Source organism: Letharia lupina (assembly GCF_014066315.1).
Source record: "Letharia lupina isolate WasteWater1 chromosome Unknown contig_18, whole genome shotgun sequence".
NCBI classification, from domain to species: Eukaryota; Fungi; Ascomycota; class Lecanoromycetes; order Lecanorales; family Parmeliaceae; genus Letharia; species Letharia lupina.
The window spans coordinates 1364443-1383400 of NW_023502987.1; the positions used below are offsets into that span (position 1 = coordinate 1364443).

The following is an 18958-nucleotide window of genomic DNA, read 5'->3' on the forward strand; positions in this document are numbered from 1 at the left end:
GATCCATCCAAAGAGGCAATTGGCTGCAAGTGAGTATAGTCATACCCAGCTATGCGGCTTCTGGCATATCTGCAAAGTCTAGCCTGGTGCATTTTCCTAGTCCATGGCAACGTAGAGAAGACTATCTTCCTTGCACCAGAAGCTATTCAAATCTCTCAACAGCATCCGAATCTTGAAGACCTTAAGCTCGAAGTGTTGTCTTCCTCAAACCCAACACTACGCCGCCAGCTATCAGCAGCATTTCCAAAGTCTGCCAGTCCAAAAGGCATTGCAGCATGGTTTCTACTTGACAAACTGACGCAGCACCAGCGCTACGAAGTTCGCATCTGCTGGGCGGCAACGGTGAGTCTCTGGACACTTATTTCTCACTCTTCTTCATCGAAATCTACATTCATAGGAAGATGGTATCGTTGTTGGCTGGATACTGACAGGGTGAAAATAGCAACCAACTTCCTTCACACTCAACACTTACCAATTACAAGAAGTTTTCGACACGCCAGAGCTAATCACTTCTCTCGCTGATTACTCTGACTCACGTCAGACTATTCTTGCACCAGATCAGAGTCCTGATTATCACCGAGTGGATAGCAATCCAGAATCTCTTCTTCTCCTTCAAGTGTTTGCTGCTGCAGATTACTTCACCACCAATAAGACGCTTATGCAAGATGTTCCGCCTGTGAATGTCGACATCAGTGAGCCAGAACTCTTCTCTAGTTGCGATCGTGGTGAGCTGATCGCGTTCACAGTCCTGGACCCGTTCCTACTCAACGTGCTTCCAAGATCTTTGCTACCAACCGGCATCTACCTGATCGTCCTAGCAGTGTTTGCCTGGCATCTCTCGGAATACATCTGGCAAGGTCTCTCTCAGATCTCCCGAACTTCCCAAAAGCAATATGCCCCACTCGACGGTTCCGAGGCAGGACAACGGAGCAAGAAAGTCAATTGAAGAGCGTTTCCAGGCTGGGCTGCAACTCCAGGCGCTTTACGCTCTCCCCATCTACCAACTTCCCGCTGAACTTATGCTTAACATCCTGGATCGCGTTGAGTTTCGCGACTACCCGCCTCTTATCACGGCTACTTGGCACCTTCTGCGCCACAAAGGCATCGCTCCAACCTGGCCGACCGCCAGGCTCAAGCAGATCCTCGTGGAGCCTCGGTGTGGCTTCTATCGCTCTTTCGAGGACGTCATTGATCAGTCAAAGGAGGATGAAAGCTACCTACCGTTCAACCTGCGCAAACTCATCCTGCACCATCTTGCGCCTAGACCTTCTTTCTTCACCACCTTCACGAACATGGGGCTTCGGCTGAGAGGTGGATTTGAGCGTTTGCCCACCGAGCTTCGCGACGCGATATTTCGTCACTTCGATCCTGCGACGAACATTCTCGTTGCGCTGGCGTGCTTCAGATTCTCTGATCGCGACATTCAGTGGTTGACTCACGAGAAAGTCTGAGATGAACAATAGGCAATGACCGGGCGCAAAGAATGGGGAAGTGAAGCGTGTATTCTGCTTCAGTCATTCTCTCTTGCACACACACGTTCATTCCTGAACAGACATATTAACACGGCCCTTGGATGGCTTCTAAATCGGGAGTGAAATATTTCAAGCAGTCTCAATACCATATGTATGATTTTCTCTACTGCAGCTACAATTTGGCGCTTCCCAAATCCCAACTGGCTGGGTTGCCGTCAATCGCCCTCTAGTGCCGCTAGTACAAACACATCCGTAAGTACTCTCTACCCCTCAATATCTACCACGCATCAAAACATGCTCGGACAATTGTTTATGCACAATCTCCATGACTCTTCTTCTATTTGTTGCCGCATGCGAACTCTTAGTACAAGCGACTCCTGCCGAGCCTCACAAATTACCGAGCTTTGGTAGCCATGTCATCAAAAACAGAATATATAAGACGTATCCCGACTCTCGAATTGTACCTAACGTCGAAGGAGGTCAGCAAATCGCTATCAAGAAGGCCCAGTTTTCCCCGTGTTAGTCCCATGGCCATCGATGTCCACTTTGAAAACCAATTAGGTATTCGGAGCCGTGCTTTGTTTTTCTAGCGTGGAATACTTGCGTCACGCCTATGCAGGTAAGACTCAGCCTTCAACTCGCAGCAACCGTTTGGCACTTTAACGGCACAGCCTACAAGGCACACAACGCCTTCTCTTGGACGCATGAGTATACCTTTATATATTCTGTTAAAGGTCTCTTTTAGCAGGCATCATAGCTCATATTCAATTTTCATCATTAAATGTTTCGCGACCGCTCTTGGTCTGCTAGCAACAACATGAGCTCTGCATCAATGGCTCTCCAGATGTCTCCAGCGCAGCTCGAAATGCTATGCCAAGAGTCCCAGCAATCTAGCCTTCTGGCGATGGAATGGTTCTTTACAATCGTAGCCATTATTGTCGTGTCGCTGCGACTGTACTGTAGAACAAAGTTCGGCAAAGGGTTCTATTGGGACGACTATACCTTCGTCGCGAGCGTCGTAAGCTTTCCACCGTTCTAGGATGGGGCATGCAGATACTTGTACTGATGAGGCGGAGCAGATCATCGGCCTCCCAGATCCCTTTCTCGTCACCAAATGGGTTCACACAGGTCTTGGAAAGCACATCGAATGTCTCGGTCCCGCCAGAGCTTATGCAACGATACAGTGGAGCATCGCCGCGCAAGCCCAACACATCGTCTGTCTCGGACTCGTCAAAGCCTCGCTGTGTCTTTGCGTCCTCCGTGTTATCGATAGGGTTGAAAGGCGCATCGCTACTTTCCTCTGGGTCAACATCGCGCTCGTGGGCGCTATTCACGTCGCCCAGTTGGCTATGTTGCTCGCGGAATGTAGACCGTTGAACGCGTTGTGGGATCCAAAGGTCAACGGGAGGTGTTACTCGCCGAAAACAGCTTACACCACTACCTACGTTGCTTTTAGTAAGATAAATGTTTCGTGGTTGGCAATGGATGCTAAGAGCTTCTTGCAGGCCTCGATGCATTTACCGATCTCGTCTGTTCGGGGATTCCTACCTTCGTGTTATATCGAATGCAAATGAATACGAGGACTAAGGTTGCGCTGTGTGTTCTGATGGGCTTGGGTGTATTGTGAGTCCTCCCGGTTAAATCACCGAGCAAAATCTGCTCATGTTATCTCCAGTACGGCAATGTGCGCTGTCGCAAAGGCAATCACACTGAAGGAGATCTGGTCAAGGGACTTCACTTGTAAGCGCTACCTTCTATCCTAACGCTATTCCGAGCCCTCGCTTAATAAGACTCGACAGGGAATGCAGTCATCGTCGTCAAATGGGCATGGTTCGTCCTCCAATACTGAGAAAATGCGCTCATCATTCCACTGACAGGCCACCCACAGTGCCGAGCAAGCCCTCAGCCTCATCCTCGTCTCCCTCCCCATCCTCCGCCCCCTCTTCCGCAACTTCTTCACTCTCACTAAAGCGGGTCGCTCCCCTCCGAAGGCACCAGCAAGGGGTGGTAGATTCCATCGGATCCCACCGCCGAACCATTTGTTGTTCAAGAGCACGAACGACAGCAGTAGTCTTCGCAAGGGGAATATTGCGCCCTACGCGTCTATTCAGGTTTTATACGCGGATAGGAGACTGCCACAGATGCCACTGGTGGCGCGCCAGGTCCAACCCCGAGTGGAGCTGAATGTGAGGGTGGAACATGATGATTTAGAAAGGGGGCAGTGGGTCGGGCCGTGATGGGGTTCGAGGAGCGTTGTATGGTTTACTTTCGTCTCTGTCAGTTGATTATGGAGAACGGCTGGCTTCCGGATCTGTCGATGTCATTCTATCTAATACACACAGTCCATCGACAAAAGTCTCCGAAATCCCTAGCTTTTGCGATCGAAACCCGCGTTTCTTGCAACAATCCCACCGCCACCGAACCGTAGGCGAGGAAAAAAACTCTTCCCGTGACTAGCGCTCCTTCTCAAGAGGGCAAATTACATCCATTCGAGAACTCTTCCATATAATTTCGTGATTGCTATACTAACCGTACATGTTGTGCGAATGCGAACAGACGGCGGACAATAGTGGAAAGCCAGAACGTGAGAAAAAAACCAATATCAAACAACACAAAACAAAACACAACAAAACTAAACAAAACAACAAAACACACACCCACGCAAAACCCAACGTCAAAACCCCGCAGAAGCCCTCTCGAACCCCCAGTACCAGTATAGTACAGTACACACACGGCACAGACCCAACCAAGCGAGTACGCGCCACTATGCCCGATCGGAAACACAACATCCTGTACCATCGACCCCGACGAAGGCACCAACATACCCAACACACAAGACACCAGCCTAGCAAAAGGGTTTTCCTTTCGATCAGGGGAGAGGGGTAGCAAAACCCATTCCCACGATGGTTCCCGGTGCGGTGTATCAATATGTAGGCACCCGACGAAAAGTCTCGGAAATTAGGGGTTCGTGGGAAAGATCAGGGTCAGAAGACGAGTTATACTGTCGAATCTGAGTACTTGTTCCAGTGTCTATCATGCTCTCTCTATTTGGTCTACCATTTAAAAAAAGAAAATCCTAGGCCCAATTCAATTTTGCTAGCGCAGTTGTTTTCCAATGTTGGTGTGCCGTTCTTTCATATCGTATAAAGGCTGGGTTGGATAGATGTGGTCAAATATTCGACTACAGCTTCCGACCCTACTTTCCCTCTTTCCCCGCCAGCCTTGGAAACAACCTCAAAGCATTCTCCCAACAAATCGCCTCCCTCATCCCCCCATCAACCTCATACCCCTCCAAAACCTTATCGCTCCACACCGCCTCGGCCGTCGCGTACGGGAAATCACTCCCATACAGCACCCTCTCCTTCGGCGCCCACTCCAACAGCGAATCCAAATTGTTCCCACTCCCACTCAACGCGACATCCAAGTAGGAGCTCTTCGCGTCCTCCACAACCTGCCCCCCCCCTTCGGCGACGCGTCCGTCAGCAGATTCGCAAACAACACCGAGCACAGCGCTTCCGGCCGCCAGGCCAGAAACGGCAGCGTCCCGCCCGCGTGCGAGGGAGCGGCCGGATTCGGGGTTGCTCTTTGGCGGGGGTGCCGGCGATTTCGGCGCCTGGGGCCGAGAGGGTGAGGATGGAGGTTGAGATTGAGAGGTTGCTCATGAAGGTGGAAGAGGCGTCGGGGCTCCAGGGCCGGCCCGGAGCGCCGGATGCATCGCCCGGCGGTAGGATTCCGGACATCCAAAGAAGTAGTTGTCCGATTCGGCCTACCTACTAAACCAGACGCTTACAGCGTCTTTCGCGGGAGAAGGTACTCCGCACGAAAGCACAGTCCAGGGTCTACGTTCTTTCGGCGAGAATCGGCGCCCGGCTCGACTGCTGGTATCGGAGCCCGAGCTGGTGGAGGGATGGGCTTCAAGAGCGGTAAGGGCGGCGCGATGGCCAGTAGATGAGTTACGACTCCGTTACTTCTACGGTTCCAATCGATCCGCAGCGGCGGATCTGGAATTGTTCCGAGATGATGGCATCGACGATGTCGGATCACAGTGATGTGATAGCGCAAATGCGACGACGGATCTCGCGTTGAGCTTCGGCAGTTATTGCCTTTGGTTTTCTTCTCCGGAGCACATCAATCGGACCTGGATCATCGGCTTTGCTTTGGCCGTGTTAGATACGATGAGCAGCGACTTGTTGCTCTTATGTTTGGGAGATAGCGGCTGCAGCGGCAGTCTTGACAATGACTTGGATTTCTACATTGATCATCTTCTTGACGGAGTCACTGATGCTCTTGAACGTTGGAAGCAATGGAGAGAAGCTGCTAAGCTTAGCAGATTTCAAGTAATTTAAAAGATAGGCTCTCCGTTTTCTATATTCCAGTCTATCCCAAACAAAAGAGCGATTTTTTTCTGTTTTTGCTTTTTTTCCAGAACGCCAAAAGATCAAAACCAAAACAAAACCATCTTGTCAAGCAAGACCCATCTAATCTAGCTCAACACAATCGGACAACAAGACCCTTGACCAGCATGAGCCATCTAACGCGTCTCAATGCGACTGAACAGCAAGGTTTATCTTGACCAACAATTATCAGATACCGTCGCCGAATATCTCGATCTCAGCTTAGTATCTGTGTCGGATGGGGAGCCGCGGTCGAAGCTTTCAATGTGACCATAGTCGTAGGAGCAGGCGAGCTGACGGCGGAAGACTGGGTGCTAGCAGCGGCGCTGGAGCCCGAGTTAGAAGGCGTGTTGACAGCCGAGCCAGTAGCAGTGGTGGTAGCAGCAGCGGGGGTGCTAGATGCAGGTGTGAACGAGGGGGTCGTAGCAGTGCATCTCGTGCAGATAGTCACAGTATCCGTTGTGAGGAAGGTAGAGACGCTGGTAACAACCTCAATCGAAGTGCTTCCTCCCTCGGTGTGAGTTGTGCTCGCTACTGGGCAGCTTGTGACCGTTGTGTAGACGACCTCAGAGGTGATGACATCCATGGTGGAGGTTTGCACTGGGATGGTAGTGGTCTGGGCCGTTTGGATACGGTGTTTCCTCGTGTTGGTAGATGAGACGTCAGAGCTCGAGGGCGCGTTGGAGCTGGAAGGGACAGCCATCGTCTGAGAAGAGCTGGAAGGGACAGCCGTCGTCTGAGAAGAGCTGGAAGGGACAGCCGTCGTCTGAGAAGAGCTGGAAGGGACAGCCGTCGTCTGAGAAGAGCTGGAAGGGACAGCCGTCGTCTGAGAAGAGCTGGAAGGGACAGCCGTCGTCTGAGAAGAGCTGGAAAGGACAACCATCTTCTGAGAAGAGCTGGGGCCTGAAGATGTCACGGAGCTTCGAGGTGCGCTGGAGGTGGACGGCACAATCGAGCTTTGGATGGTGCTGGCTGAGCTAGTTTTTGACGAGGTTGATGAAACAATAGACGAAGAGCTAGAGCTCGAAACCAAGCTGTATCCATAGCTGCAACCGACACTATAGTATGAGTTGCCTTGATATTGTCCAACATTGGTGTCATATGGAGAGCCATATGTGGTGGTGTACTCAGCGCAGTGGGTACCATCGATCTGACCGTTGGTGTAGCCCAAGTAAGCATTGAAGAATTTACATCCGGCAGCGGCATCTCCCAGGCATTGTTCAGCACAGAAAGCGGTATCAAGGGTGTTGCCAGCTTGGAAGTGCACAGTCAAGTAGGTGGATCCATCAGGTGCTTGGATTGCACCGTTGAGCTTGGTTGGGCCTGTGAAGCCGGTTTGGGCGGCCGGGGAGGCAGTGCAGGTGAAAGACGCAGTGCTAGAGCTGGAGGAACTCGATGGAATAGTCGAGTGAGCGCTTGAGGAGCCCGTTGATGACACAGTCGAGTGGATGCTGCTGAAGGAGCTCGATGGACCAGTCGATTGAGCGCTTGAGGAGCTTGTTGATGGCACAATCGAGTGGATGCTGCTGAAGGAGCTCGATAGACCAGTCGATTGAGCGCTTGAGGAGCCCGTTGATGACACAGTCGAGTGGCTGCTGCTGAAGGAGCTCGATGGACCAGTCGATTGAGCGCTTGAGGAGCTTATTGATGGCACAATCGAGTGGATGCTGCTGAAGGAGCTCGATGGACCAGTCGATTGAGCGCTTGAGGAGCTTGTTGATGGCACAATCGAGTGGATGCTGCTGAAGGAGCTCGATGAACCAGTTGAGTAAGCGCTTGAGAAGCTCGTTGATGGCACAATCGAGTGAATGCTAATGGAGGAGCTCGATGACGAGGCCGGTTTGCTGCTTGATGAGAGGCTCGAGTGGCTACTGCTAGGCAAAAGAGTCGTCGCACTGCTTAATGGGCTGCTTGATACACTGGTAGAGTGGCTGCTGCTTGAGGGAGAAGCCGAGTGCACGCTTGAAGGAGTGCTTGAGCTGGAATGGGAGCTGACCGGTGATTCGACACTTAATGAAACGCTAGTTGCTGAGCTCAAAGGCGAGATCTTGCTTGACGAAGATGAAATTGGGTGTGCAGAGTTCGAAGAGATTGTTTGGCTAGAAGAGGTAACCTATTTAAAATTGCGAAGTCAGCATTTCTTCTCTTGGATGGTTTTCATCTATGGAGTAGTCCAGGCTGTCATCTTCTTCCAGGGATGACTAATGTTGTGGAGCTTATCAGCCAGGGAATTCTTCGAAGACGCCTACCTTGCTAGTTGAAGAAACTTTGCTTGAAGAGGATGAGGAAGGACGCTCCCAGCTGCTGGAGGAAGCGGTCTTGACCGAGCTGGAGGAAGAGAACTGGACTGAGCTGGCAGATGAGGATAGGTGTACCGAACTGGTGGGAGCAGGAGCTTTGACCGAGCTACTCGACGAAGATGGGTGCACGGAGCTGCTGGAAGGAGTCTCAATTAAGCTACTATAGCTGCGGGATGAGGATATCTTGCTAGAGCTAGCAGATGATGCTGGGTGCACTGAGCTCGAAGGAATTTTGCTGGAGCTCGCAGACGAAGATGGATGCGCTGAGGTTGAGTAAATCACGCTAGAGCTACTCGGAATCGTAGGCTTGACGGAGCTGCTAGAGGAAGAGATCTCGCTAGAAGCAGCAGACGACGATGGGTGAACCGAGCTGGAGGAACCCTTGACGGAGGATGAAGTTGGGCGCGACCAGTGAGATGAGGATGTGCTCGAGTGCACGGAGGATGACAGGTGGCTACTCCATGGAGTAGCGGGGGAGGGAGTTGAGTGGTGGCTGCTTGTTAATGATGTTGAATGAATGGATGAGTGCACGCTACCAGAGCGAGTACTCGAAGAATGAACGGATGAATGGTGGCTACTCGAGGGGACTGTGCTGTGTGTTGTGTGCTTCGAACTGGTTTTAGTCGTTCCGCATGTGCTTGATGACGGAGTCACAGTGACCGTAACAGTTGACTTTGGGCCGTTGCTGCAGTCCGAGGCACTCTGCGATGCAAGGGGAGCAGCTGCAGCGAGTCCTACTAAGGAAGTAAGGAAGATTGTCGGATGCATCCTGTCAAAGAGATTGCGAGTATAGAAACTGTGTTAAAGATAGTGTTGGTGAAGAAAACTGTTAAAGATAGTGTGTCTGAAGACTCTGATTACCGGAATCAGAAGTCTTGGAAACGATGGCAGAAAATATGCAAGTGAAAGAGTAATGAAAGATGAGCTTGAAAGACCAGTAGGATATGGGAAACCTGGCCCTTCTTATACCTAACAGGTGGCATGCTAGGCTGACCCTGCTGCTGTTCGTTTTTCGATCTCGCTGTGTACGGCATAGCGTTCGGTAGTCGGGGTTCAGCCATAGGCTTGTTCCAGACAGAGTCGAAAATACTTGACTGCAGCTAGCTCACGAATCTGTATGCCATTCCATGGTTGCCCACTGATGGCTTTCTTAACACCTAGGCATCTCGACTTATGCATTTTGGGTCCTCGCAGCTTCGAGCCGCCACAGTCTTGTCACGATCAGAGCCGGTGGCCAGAGCGGCCGATCGATAGAAAAGGTTGAAATGGATCGGTGACGACATGAACAGGGAAAAGTTTATCAGAAACAAAAGAAAACACGGGAATCTGCATTGCTATGGTAAGGATTAGATACCGTACCGCCATATAAATAAGCAGGTGAAGGATCAAAGGATAGATCAGCAGAGAAGGACTGTAGCTCAGTAAAAGCTGATGAGTTGCAGAGTATCAATTGTTGAAGCCATCTCATTGTCTTCGCCAATAGAGTTAAGATTCGGAGGCGGAAGCAGGCTTGGGCGGAACCAGACGGAGACGTCTCCGAACTTTATGTAGATTGATGTACGACAAAATTCACCCCGGGATCATTTCAAAGGATCAGACGACCTCTGGTGTCAAAATAAGGTTCCCAGCCTCCTCCCAGCCACCTGTTGGAACAACCACCTAATTTGTGAGGGGTACAAATACTGGCCCAGGGGAGTCCTGAGATAGAAGAATTCATGCAATCTACACACCATTCATTCTACCATACCTGATATTCTGACAGGTTATGAGCCCGGGCTTGACGCTTAGGGTACCACCACTTTTAAGACATACGCTATTCCACATCTATCCTAGCCAATCATGGACCCCGAAACCTCCTCATTCAAGTCACCTATCCGTCAGCTTACGGACAACAACTATTCTGAATGGCTTATCGATGTCAAGGCCCTTCTTAGGGGTAAAAAGCTCTGGAACTACACTCAAGAGGCCCCGGATCCTGATAAATCAGTCACGGCCCAAGCCAAATGGCGTGATTCAGCAATGGAGGCTGCAGACCTTATTACCCCTACCATAAGTGGCCCCGTCAAGCAGAAACTTCAGGCTAACGCTTTTGACGATGGCTACCTTATGATGACCTCCTTAGTCAATATCTATGCCCCGAAAGGTGACGCCGAATTCATGCGATTGACCCGGGAGTACTACTCGCTCCGGTACGAAGATTTCGACTCTATGACTCACTATCTCACTCAAATTAAGACTCTCGAGGAGCGTATTCGCGGCACCAACGTGATTCTCGACGACGATAAGCAGACTCTTCTATGTCTTGGCATGACTCTCCCAGAACGGTTTCAATACTTCACCAAGATTTGGGCTGTGACGCTGGGGATGACTGCTGATAAAGCGAGAAGTATGCTTCTGGAGGAAGAGAGACGTGAAAAGACTTTGGACACTGGGGGGGTAGGATTGGTTGCAACAACAAGACATCCGGGTAAGAGGATGCCAAGTGGAAAGGCCATTCTGAACTACGAGCATGAGGTCAAATGTTCTCGTTGTGGAAAGCCTCATGAGGACGAGGTTTGTTGGAAGTTACATCCGGAATTGGCCCCAGAATGGCTACAAGAAAGGTGGACCATTGAGAAGAGATCTCGGAAGCGGAAATGGGACGAGTTACAGCAGGATCAAGAGGCACCAGGTGAAAAGGAAGCATTCATTAACTTGTGACGGCCAGGAAGGCTTGTCGGTGACGGCCAGGAGGGCTTGTCGGTGACGGCCAGGAGGGCTTATCGGTGACGGCCAGGAGGGCTTGTCGGTGACGGCCAGGAGGGCTTGTCGGTGACGGCCAGGAGGGCTTGTCGGTAGCACCAGGAAAGGCTTATTGATGACGGCCAGGAAGGCTTGTCGGTATCAGATTTGGGTATAGCATCATGTTTTTGATTGGGCTAGGGGAGGCAGGTCACAGGGGAGTGTCAAAATAAGGTTCCCAGCCTCCTCCCAGCCACCTGTTGGAACAACCACCTAATTTGTGAGGGGTACAAATACTGGCCCAGGGGAGTCCTGAGATAGAAGAATTCATGCAATCTACACACCATTCATTCTACCATACCTGATATTCTGACATCTGGCAGATTAAGCGCAGAGCCTTGTTCATATGGCGCCGTGAGGATTAATGCAGGTGACTATCAAGGTTGCGAGTCTGTAAAGACTGAGGTCTCATGTGAGTAATAGGATGACGCAGGTCAGGCCTGGCCAAAGTGGAAAAAAAAACAAACTGTACATGCTGCTGGGAAAAAGTGTGTAGATTTTACACATTTATGCATCAGGGAGATAGGATGGTGGAAAAAGCTAAGAGCTTGATATGAAACTTTACATTTAGTTAAAGAACTTGACTTGAAGATTTTACACTAAAGTACGAATCAAACGCGTTAAACTTTCTATACAAGAATATACAGTAACTCGACGATCGTCTCATTACTTCATGATCAAGACGTCATGTAAAGTAAGGCGTATTATATTTTCGCGACTTTTCGCGTGTGAAGCGCGTACTCGTAATATGCATCAAAATTCGCAGTCTTCACATATTCTCGATAGAAACTTTTGATTATTAAAATTATACTACGAAGTCATCATTAGGAGGCTAACACATTCTAATTAAGTACTATAACACCTTGAGCACCTGAAAGGGGCCTAACGTGAAGGCTCATAAGATGCCATTTGGGTGGTTACGCTAGAAAGTGCATAAAGTTTTGCTCTTTGGTATCTTACCTCTTCCAAACTCCTAGCGAGGTAAAAAAGCAAAAGCGTTGGCAATCAATATGCAGGGGAAACGGAACGGAGCGCTTTACAGACTATGAGCCTCCAACCTCGTGCTCGTATTGTCGATATGCAAATGAGGATTCTGCCATTGCAGCTGCCAAGTTTTCTGGCAGCGGGCCTGCTAAGGCCCCCTTCGGTAACCACATATTTTCAAAATATGCCAACATATTTTCAACTTAGCGTACTATTAATACACGGTTACGTTCGGTAACCATATTTTCACTTGCCAGGCCACATTGCACATTGAAAATATGTAAATTATGGGTTGACCCATAATTTGAGGCCCAATGTGCGCTGAGCACACAGAAATAATGGACATTTATGACTGCAATAGCGATATTTTTCATTTTCATGACTGATAGCCTGTAGCCACATTTCATAACTGCAATAGCTATATTTCAGTCATGGATGACTCTCTATTTGAAGAGGTAGCTGCAAGTGTCGTTCTTACTGCTGCTCAGTACTATTCTTCTCATATAACAAGCAAATGCGGAGAACGTCTATTCTATCTGGCTATGCCTATACCAAAGAAATCCTTAATGGCCATTCTGCAGTGCAGCAGTAGCAGGTATGTTAGCTATAAGACTGTTGAATGGTAGGTAGGAAGGCAATTGTCTGACTAGAAAGAATTTTTCGACTATCCTACATTCGATCCTTACTCAGCGGGATTACAGGGTTACCGAACGAAACCGTACCTATATTTTACATATTTTCAAGTGTCTACTAGTGCTATTTTGAGCCCACATTCATTTGCCAAGAGGTGGGGTAATATATGTTGGCATATTTTGAAAATATGTGGTTACCGAAGGGGCCCTAAGGCAAAAAGACTTCTTGGCCTCCAAGCTGCATGCTCACCGAAAAAAACATTGAAAGACGAGCTGTTGATGCTTTGATCACAGACCAGTATAATTTCACATGCCAAGTGATCCATGTCTCGCAGTGTCAAACCAGGAGCTTGATCCTTGTTCCTAGAAGTTGTTGGTCCAGTCCTGCCTAACGATCTCTTTGTTCACGTTTCAAGCCTGTGCGGCCAGCTGCATGACAGCTTCATTAAAAACAGGGTATGCCTCTCTCTCAGCACTCATCTTCTTGACAATCTCTTCACAGAAAACCCAGTGAACCTACCTAAGATTGTCTGCTCCCAATTGACTCTCGCCAAACATGCCTCCTCTCGTTGGCCTATGGGACGCTGAAGATGTCTTGGGAGTTGGCCAGGTCTCGTTGGGGGCCACCTGCGTCGGATATGCCAAACCGAAGCGTCGGCGTTGCCATCACCGTGTCGCTACAGCGAATTGCCAACGTGCCTCTGATCTTCTACTTCAGATCTCGAGCATGAATATATCAGCCTCCGGAGTTGACCATGTGCTGGAACGTCTTGCACGCCTCCTTCTATGCAACCATTGGAATCATCAAGACCAGGTCGGGGTCGTGGCTGCGAAATGGCGCGATCGGGTTCAACAGTTCCAGATCGTGGCAGCTGCTAGGTTGGAGACTACTGTGCAGCTGGAAAATGAGGCTCGGCTTGGGCAAGTCGCTCCACATAAAGAGGGTGTTCGACTGGAAGATGCTGTTAGAGTCGAGCGGGCTGCGAGAAGGCCGCGGATTCCGCAGTCCAAGCACGCTGCTCGGACTCATACTCGTGAGGTAGAAGCCGCTCGACAAGATGCAGAGATAGCTCGCCGGGACGCGGAGATCGCTCGCCGGGACGCAGCCATATCTCGCCGGGACCTCACGATAGCTCTTCAGGACATCGAGATAGCTCGACGAGAAACAGCCATAGCTCGTCAGGAAACGGAAGTAGCTCGCGAGAAGTTACGCCGTCTACGAAATAGGAACCTCCGAGTGAGCGATGCTTTAACCCAGCAAGTCGCAGCAGTAGCAGGCGTAAGAGGTGGAGCCGCAACTCCCGCCCTCACTGTCGAGGTTCCAAGGCCGAATTCCGCCGCTTCCTCAACACGCCGTCCTCGGCAGAATCAGTTTGGAAGGCATGTAGCATCCCCAACTGCTATACCCCGGGCGGCAACACGGACACTCGCAGTTCCGTCCCCAGCGTACAGGCTTCTGGTGCCCCCGGAGGATGACAACGGGGGTATTGTGGGAGATTGCTCCATCTGCCTGCAAAGGCTCGGTAATGAAGGGCTCGTCCGGTGTGAAGCACGATGCCAACAGCCTTTCCACGGCGAATGCATGAATGCTTGGCTGCAAGTCCGCAGAAGATGTCCTCTCTGGTAAGTTATACCCTCGCTGCGAAGGAACTCGGCTGACTCCAAATGCGCAACAGCCGTACGAACTGGGTCAGGTGAAGTCAGCATGATAGCAGGTTTGAGGGACTGCAAGGTACGGAATATTTGGATGAAACAGTACTACATACATGTTGTGGTAAAGATGTTACGACAGGGTCTTGGACGCAAAGGGACCTAGGAGCTTAGCTAGCAAGAGCGTTAATAGGTCGCTTTTAGAATCCTTTTTACATTTCAACACATCATTCGCCCTTTTCCCTAGCAGCTTTGCTCTTCAAATAAGGCACACTTGTTGTATTCGCCTCGAGATCTTGATATCCATCTCCACCATTATCCCTCCCAAGCAAAAGCTGGCATTCTCAATCTTTCCCTCGCGTCTCCCGTCTCTTCGACCTCTGATGACATTCACGGCAACACTCCCTTCCATTGCCCATATTGAGAAATACGCCCGGGAGACTCCGAAGCTGAAACAGGTCTATGAATGGCGCTGCAAGGACGACTGAGTCAGACCTCGCCCCCACGCGATCTCGACTGACAAGCTCACTGGCAAAACGCCTCTGGGAACGCAGTTGTAGATCATCAGGAACCAATGCCTGCGGCCCATGTCGTTTACATGAACTCGTTCGCGGTGAGCAAAGCCAGAGAGCTAGGGACCCCCCGGGGTGTCCACGAAGACTAAGACAGTAATGGAGTCGAGATGATCTGTGTCAAGATACGGTCGGAGTGCGACAGGAGGCCTACGGACCTCTAGAACGAGGATATAGAAAGCGGTAAACCTAGTCGTTACCTGGATCCATAGAGCATCGAAATATGACCCCCGGCAATGGATGTCCAGACAGTGCGTTGCCGCATTCATTCTTCGATGAAAGCCGCCAGTGGAGAAGCAAAGTTCAAAACGCTTCCAATGAGTACCGACAAGATGTCTGAGCGCTCAGGGCTTTTCGGAGACCCCATGACTTGGGCAAGCTCGTCAACAAACGGTGTGTGCGTCGTCGTGTTGCTGTGAAAAGGGATGTTTATTCCAGCCTTCGGTCTTGGATCCGACAATGGTTCTCCGGTTGCACGGTTCTCGATCGACGTGGGAGAGGACTCGATCTGCTTGACGTGATATCTGAATCATCGTTGACGACGAACGGCGAGGCGCGTTTCTGTGGGATGGATGCGGCTCAATTCTTAGGCGGCGCGGCGGCGCGCATCCGAGCACTGACCAAGATAAGCCGCATCATACACTCCAATCCCTACATGCGATCATCAAGTCCAAGCCAAAACACCATCTGAACTCCCTCACGACTTCTCCAACTCCCCACAGTCAACCTCTCCGTCACCCAACCCTTGAGGAAAACCGAGCGGCAAGGTTACAGAATCCCATCATAGCGTCCACTTACCCTTACCCTTACCTTCTCCCAGATCTTGCCCACGTCTATGGTGCACAGCGAGCCAAGGCCAAGTCCGAAGTCCTCGCTGTTGTCGGGGGCATCTGACGGTTCTATGGCGTGGTGTGTGTGCAGGCTACGGAAATATTACGGGAAGCCTATGCCATGACCATGGGTCGTTACCATTCGGTCCGTGCACATCACACTTTCATGTTTCGCAGCTCGGAGGGTGTTGTCCTCGTGCCCAGTATCGGATGTCCAGGAGATCAGCTTCTGTCGCCCTTGCGCAAAGGCAATATCCTGTAAGCTCGGTTTGGCTGCTCCTCTCGCGCAATGAACTCGTATCTTGATACATCTTGACCGGTTCAATCCTTAAAATCGTGGTGTTGTCTACTTGAGAGTGGCTGCGCGAACGAATGGAGAGGGTTGTGTAGAATTCCTGACGTTCAGAGGAGATTTGGGTAGCACGAAATCTTCCTAGACCCTTGGTTGATCATCAATGTTTTTGGGGATATATTACAAATTGAGTATACTCTGTGACTTGAGGATTTGAATTCCGCTTTAGTGCCCGTTGGCCGAAGTTGAGCCCCCAAAGGTTTCGAAGTGACATAAAGGTTAGCTAGGTACCGCCAGAGTCAGTTGTCAAAAGCTACGCTGGAAGAAGCCTTTGACGCGTGAGTACCAAATTGTGGACCCAATAGCTACACACCCCAGAGCCTTCACGGTAACCGCGCAAACTTCATCCAAACCTCATCCCTCTTCAGCCTCTCCATCGCGTCATCCTCCAACCCAACCACAATCTCCAACCCCCCACCCATCTCTTTCGTCAACTCCGGAAGCACAACTTGCATACCATTAAACATACCACTAGCTACAGTCCTCACCCTCTCGCACGTTCCACCCAGCGCATTCCCCCAGTCGAAATCGTACATCGCAAACCCGGCCCACGAAGTTAAGATCAAACATGTCTTCAAAACATCCGTGAAAACCAATGGCGTCAACAGAGATGGATTCGGCACGCTATCGATCATGTTGATCAGCGAATCAATGTAACTTGCGTCGACCCTGTCAGTATTTCTGCGTACAATGAGCGCGATGTCGGCGAGATTGGCCTCAAGAAGAGCGTTGACTGGGAGTCTAGAATCTTGAAAGCACCATACGCTCGCGAGGAGATCTGGTGATAGAGGTGGATCCATCCTCGTGCGCCCATTGAGCGGCAAGCTGAACATGGATACTGAATCCGTAATAGGGCGTTCGTGACCGTACGTGGCAAACATGACGGATCGCCAGAGGAGAGCACTGATGGCGGTATTGGTGGAGATCCAGCTATACTCTTTTTGGGGTGACAAGGAGTGCCGAGGGTTCGCGAGGTCTTTGAGGGCTGAAATAGAAGCAGGAGAGATGTGAAAGATCTGAGTCTTCAAAGTCTGGGTCAAGCCTGGCGGTAAGGCGGTTGGTGCTTCGGGTAGTAGGAGGAACTCGGGATGGTCCTCTACCGACCCTCTTTGGAGGCCAGAGACTTTCGACAGGCGCGAATTGTCGAAAGCGGCGGCAGACAGGGTGAAGGTGTCAATGCTATCGTTTACCGGATCTTTTGTAGCGCGGCAATTTTGCGCCCACAATCTAAGTATTGTAGTGATAGCTGTTCCGTCAAGAGCTCCATGCCAGACGGACAGACCGAGTAGCAAGCCTCCAGTGATGAGATTGGCTTGCGCTAGAAACGTTGGCACCGGAGATCCGGGGACTACAAAGACACCGGTTGCGCATAGCGTTTTGGCATCGAAGACCTGGCTGGGGAAGCCTTGTGATCGAATCTCGCCAAAGTCCAGCCTACTAGTCGTGAGGTCTTTGACAGTGAAAATAGTGACATCGTGTTGACGGAGGTCTTTGGTCTCCCTTCCTTTGGCATTGGTCACTGAAATGACGAGGCTTTTCAAGGCTGGAATTTGAATTGCTGTTGCTTCCAAACCGTGGCGCAGGCTCTGTGTAGCTTCATCATGACGAGAACCGGAGTCAAGTCCGAAGCAAAGGATGAAGCGAGTGTAGGCTTGGGGAGATATCTGGTCCAATGTGGAGAGGTGCGCTTCGTTCGCTGTGAAATCCTGCATCGCGGAGTGAAGCCTTCTTGTGTAATGTAATAAGCATCAACAACGGAGAGAGATTTGGAGGCTTCCATAGCTGCCGTAATCACGTCAGCACGGACCATTCTGAAATGGTCACGTTATGCGGGAACCCATGGTTTTATTAACACTCCTAGATTAGACTCCGAAATGGGACAAGCACGCGTCAGTCGCCCCGCAAGTTTTAGCAACTGTTCCGCGGCATTCACTATCCACGTAAGACTGGTCCAGTATGCTTCATAAGCAATATACAATGTGCAATGGGTGAGATACCAGACGTGCTACGTGACAGCTTACGGCGCTTCCAAATCATGCTCTGAGAACTTTCATGCATGCTCGAAGGAGAGAGAAGCTGCGGAGATTGGTCGACGACTTCTGGAACTGCTGGCAAGACTTTGGTTCTCTGGTGTACGCCATTGTTCCGCGGCATTCACTATCCACGTAAGACTGGTCCAGTATGCTTCATAAGCAATACACAATGTGCAATGGGTGAGATACCAGACGTGCTACGTGACAGCTTACGGCGCTTCCAAATCATGCTCTGAGAACTTTCATGCACGCTCGAAGGAGAGAGAAGCTGCGGAAATTGGGCAACGACTTCTGAAACTGCTGCCACAGCTTTGGTTCTCTGGTGTACGCCATTTCAGGTCAGTGTTACCTCTCTATGCTTGCTTGCACTCCAACATCCGTGGAGGCCAGCAACTCTTTGAGCTCAGAGATTTTGAGAGTTGGAAGCGTCTCCTCGATGCGTAGCTGGTATTTTTGTGCATCACTCCCTGGTGCATTGTCATTCTCGTGGAAACACTCGATCTCTGGACCCCACAAAGATTGCGAAGTTTTCTCAAGACAGATCAGAGTTGATTTGAAATCAGTGGCAATGGGAGTTTCCGGTTGAGGACTCCGAATCCGACTCCAAGCGGTTTAGCAAGATCCGGATACACATTTTCAGTTTCTTGTTTTATAGGTTTGGGGAGCTGCTTTCCATCCTTGTCGTATCGGGCATCGATCGTGATCGTGTAGCGATGCAAAACGAGCTCACGAGGCATAATTGCTGGGAAATAGTTGGTCCCGAACTCGACTGCACCTCCTTTGGTGCCGTAACACGGCCGGCATAGATAGCGCAATTATGTGCAGCTTTGTCTGGGCATCGGAGATGATGCACCTCGCTCAAGTGTCAAAGGCGAAACGACCTACCGTTAGCCAACCAGTATCTTGCACGTGTCCTATGCTGACGCCAGAACAGGTCTTGTCCCTGGATACTGGCTAC

General features: G+C 50.5%; 6 protein-coding genes across 6 annotated transcripts; 4 read left to right on the top strand and 2 right to left on the bottom strand.

Annotated features, from left to right (window-relative positions):
- Window positions 1–51: 51 nt before the first annotated feature.
- On the top strand, window positions 52–1451 carry HO133_003840 (uncharacterized protein; the record flags this gene model as incomplete). Its single annotated transcript, XM_037294762.1, has 3 exons — window positions 52–342; window positions 443–769; window positions 819–1451. 3 exons carry the CDS (start codon window positions 52–54, stop codon window positions 1449–1451), a joined length of 1251 nt encoding a protein of 416 aa, XP_037149450.1.
- Window positions 1452–2289: 838 nt separating this feature from the next.
- Window positions 2290–3709, top strand: HO133_003841 (uncharacterized protein; the record flags this gene model as incomplete). Its single annotated transcript, XM_037294763.1, has 6 exons — window positions 2290–2490; window positions 2552–2627; window positions 2978–3095; window positions 3148–3212; window positions 3272–3302; window positions 3361–3709. The coding sequence occupies 6 exons, from the start codon at window positions 2290–2292 to the stop codon at window positions 3707–3709; spliced, it is 840 nt and encodes a 279-aa protein (XP_037149451.1).
- Window positions 3710–5668: 1959 nt separating this feature from the next.
- Window positions 5669–6452, bottom strand: HO133_003842 (uncharacterized protein; the record flags this gene model as incomplete). The annotated part of the gene is made up of 2 exons (XM_037294764.1): window positions 5669–5794; window positions 6138–6452. 2 exons carry the CDS (start codon window positions 6450–6452, stop codon window positions 5669–5671), a joined length of 441 nt encoding a protein of 146 aa, XP_037149452.1.
- A 3553-nt stretch (window positions 6453–10005) lies between these two features.
- Window positions 10006–10866, top strand: HO133_003843 (uncharacterized protein; the record flags this gene model as incomplete). Its single annotated transcript, XM_037294765.1, has 1 exon — window positions 10006–10866. The coding sequence occupies one exon, from the start codon at window positions 10006–10008 to the stop codon at window positions 10864–10866; it is 861 nt and encodes a 286-aa protein (XP_037149453.1).
- Window positions 10867–13119: 2253 nt separating this feature from the next.
- HO133_003844 (uncharacterized protein) lies at window positions 13120–14379 on the top strand (the record flags this gene model as incomplete). Its single annotated transcript, XM_037294766.1, has 2 exons — window positions 13120–14052; window positions 14344–14379. The coding sequence occupies 2 exons, from the start codon at window positions 13120–13122 to the stop codon at window positions 14377–14379; spliced, it is 969 nt and encodes a 322-aa protein (XP_037149454.1).
- A 1911-nt stretch (window positions 14380–16290) lies between these two features.
- On the bottom strand, window positions 16291–17679 carry HO133_003845 (uncharacterized protein; the record flags this gene model as incomplete). Its single annotated transcript, XM_037294767.1, has 1 exon — window positions 16291–17679. The coding sequence occupies one exon, from the start codon at window positions 17677–17679 to the stop codon at window positions 16291–16293; it is 1389 nt and encodes a 462-aa protein (XP_037149455.1).
- Between the last annotated feature and the right edge of the window lie 1279 nt (window positions 17680–18958).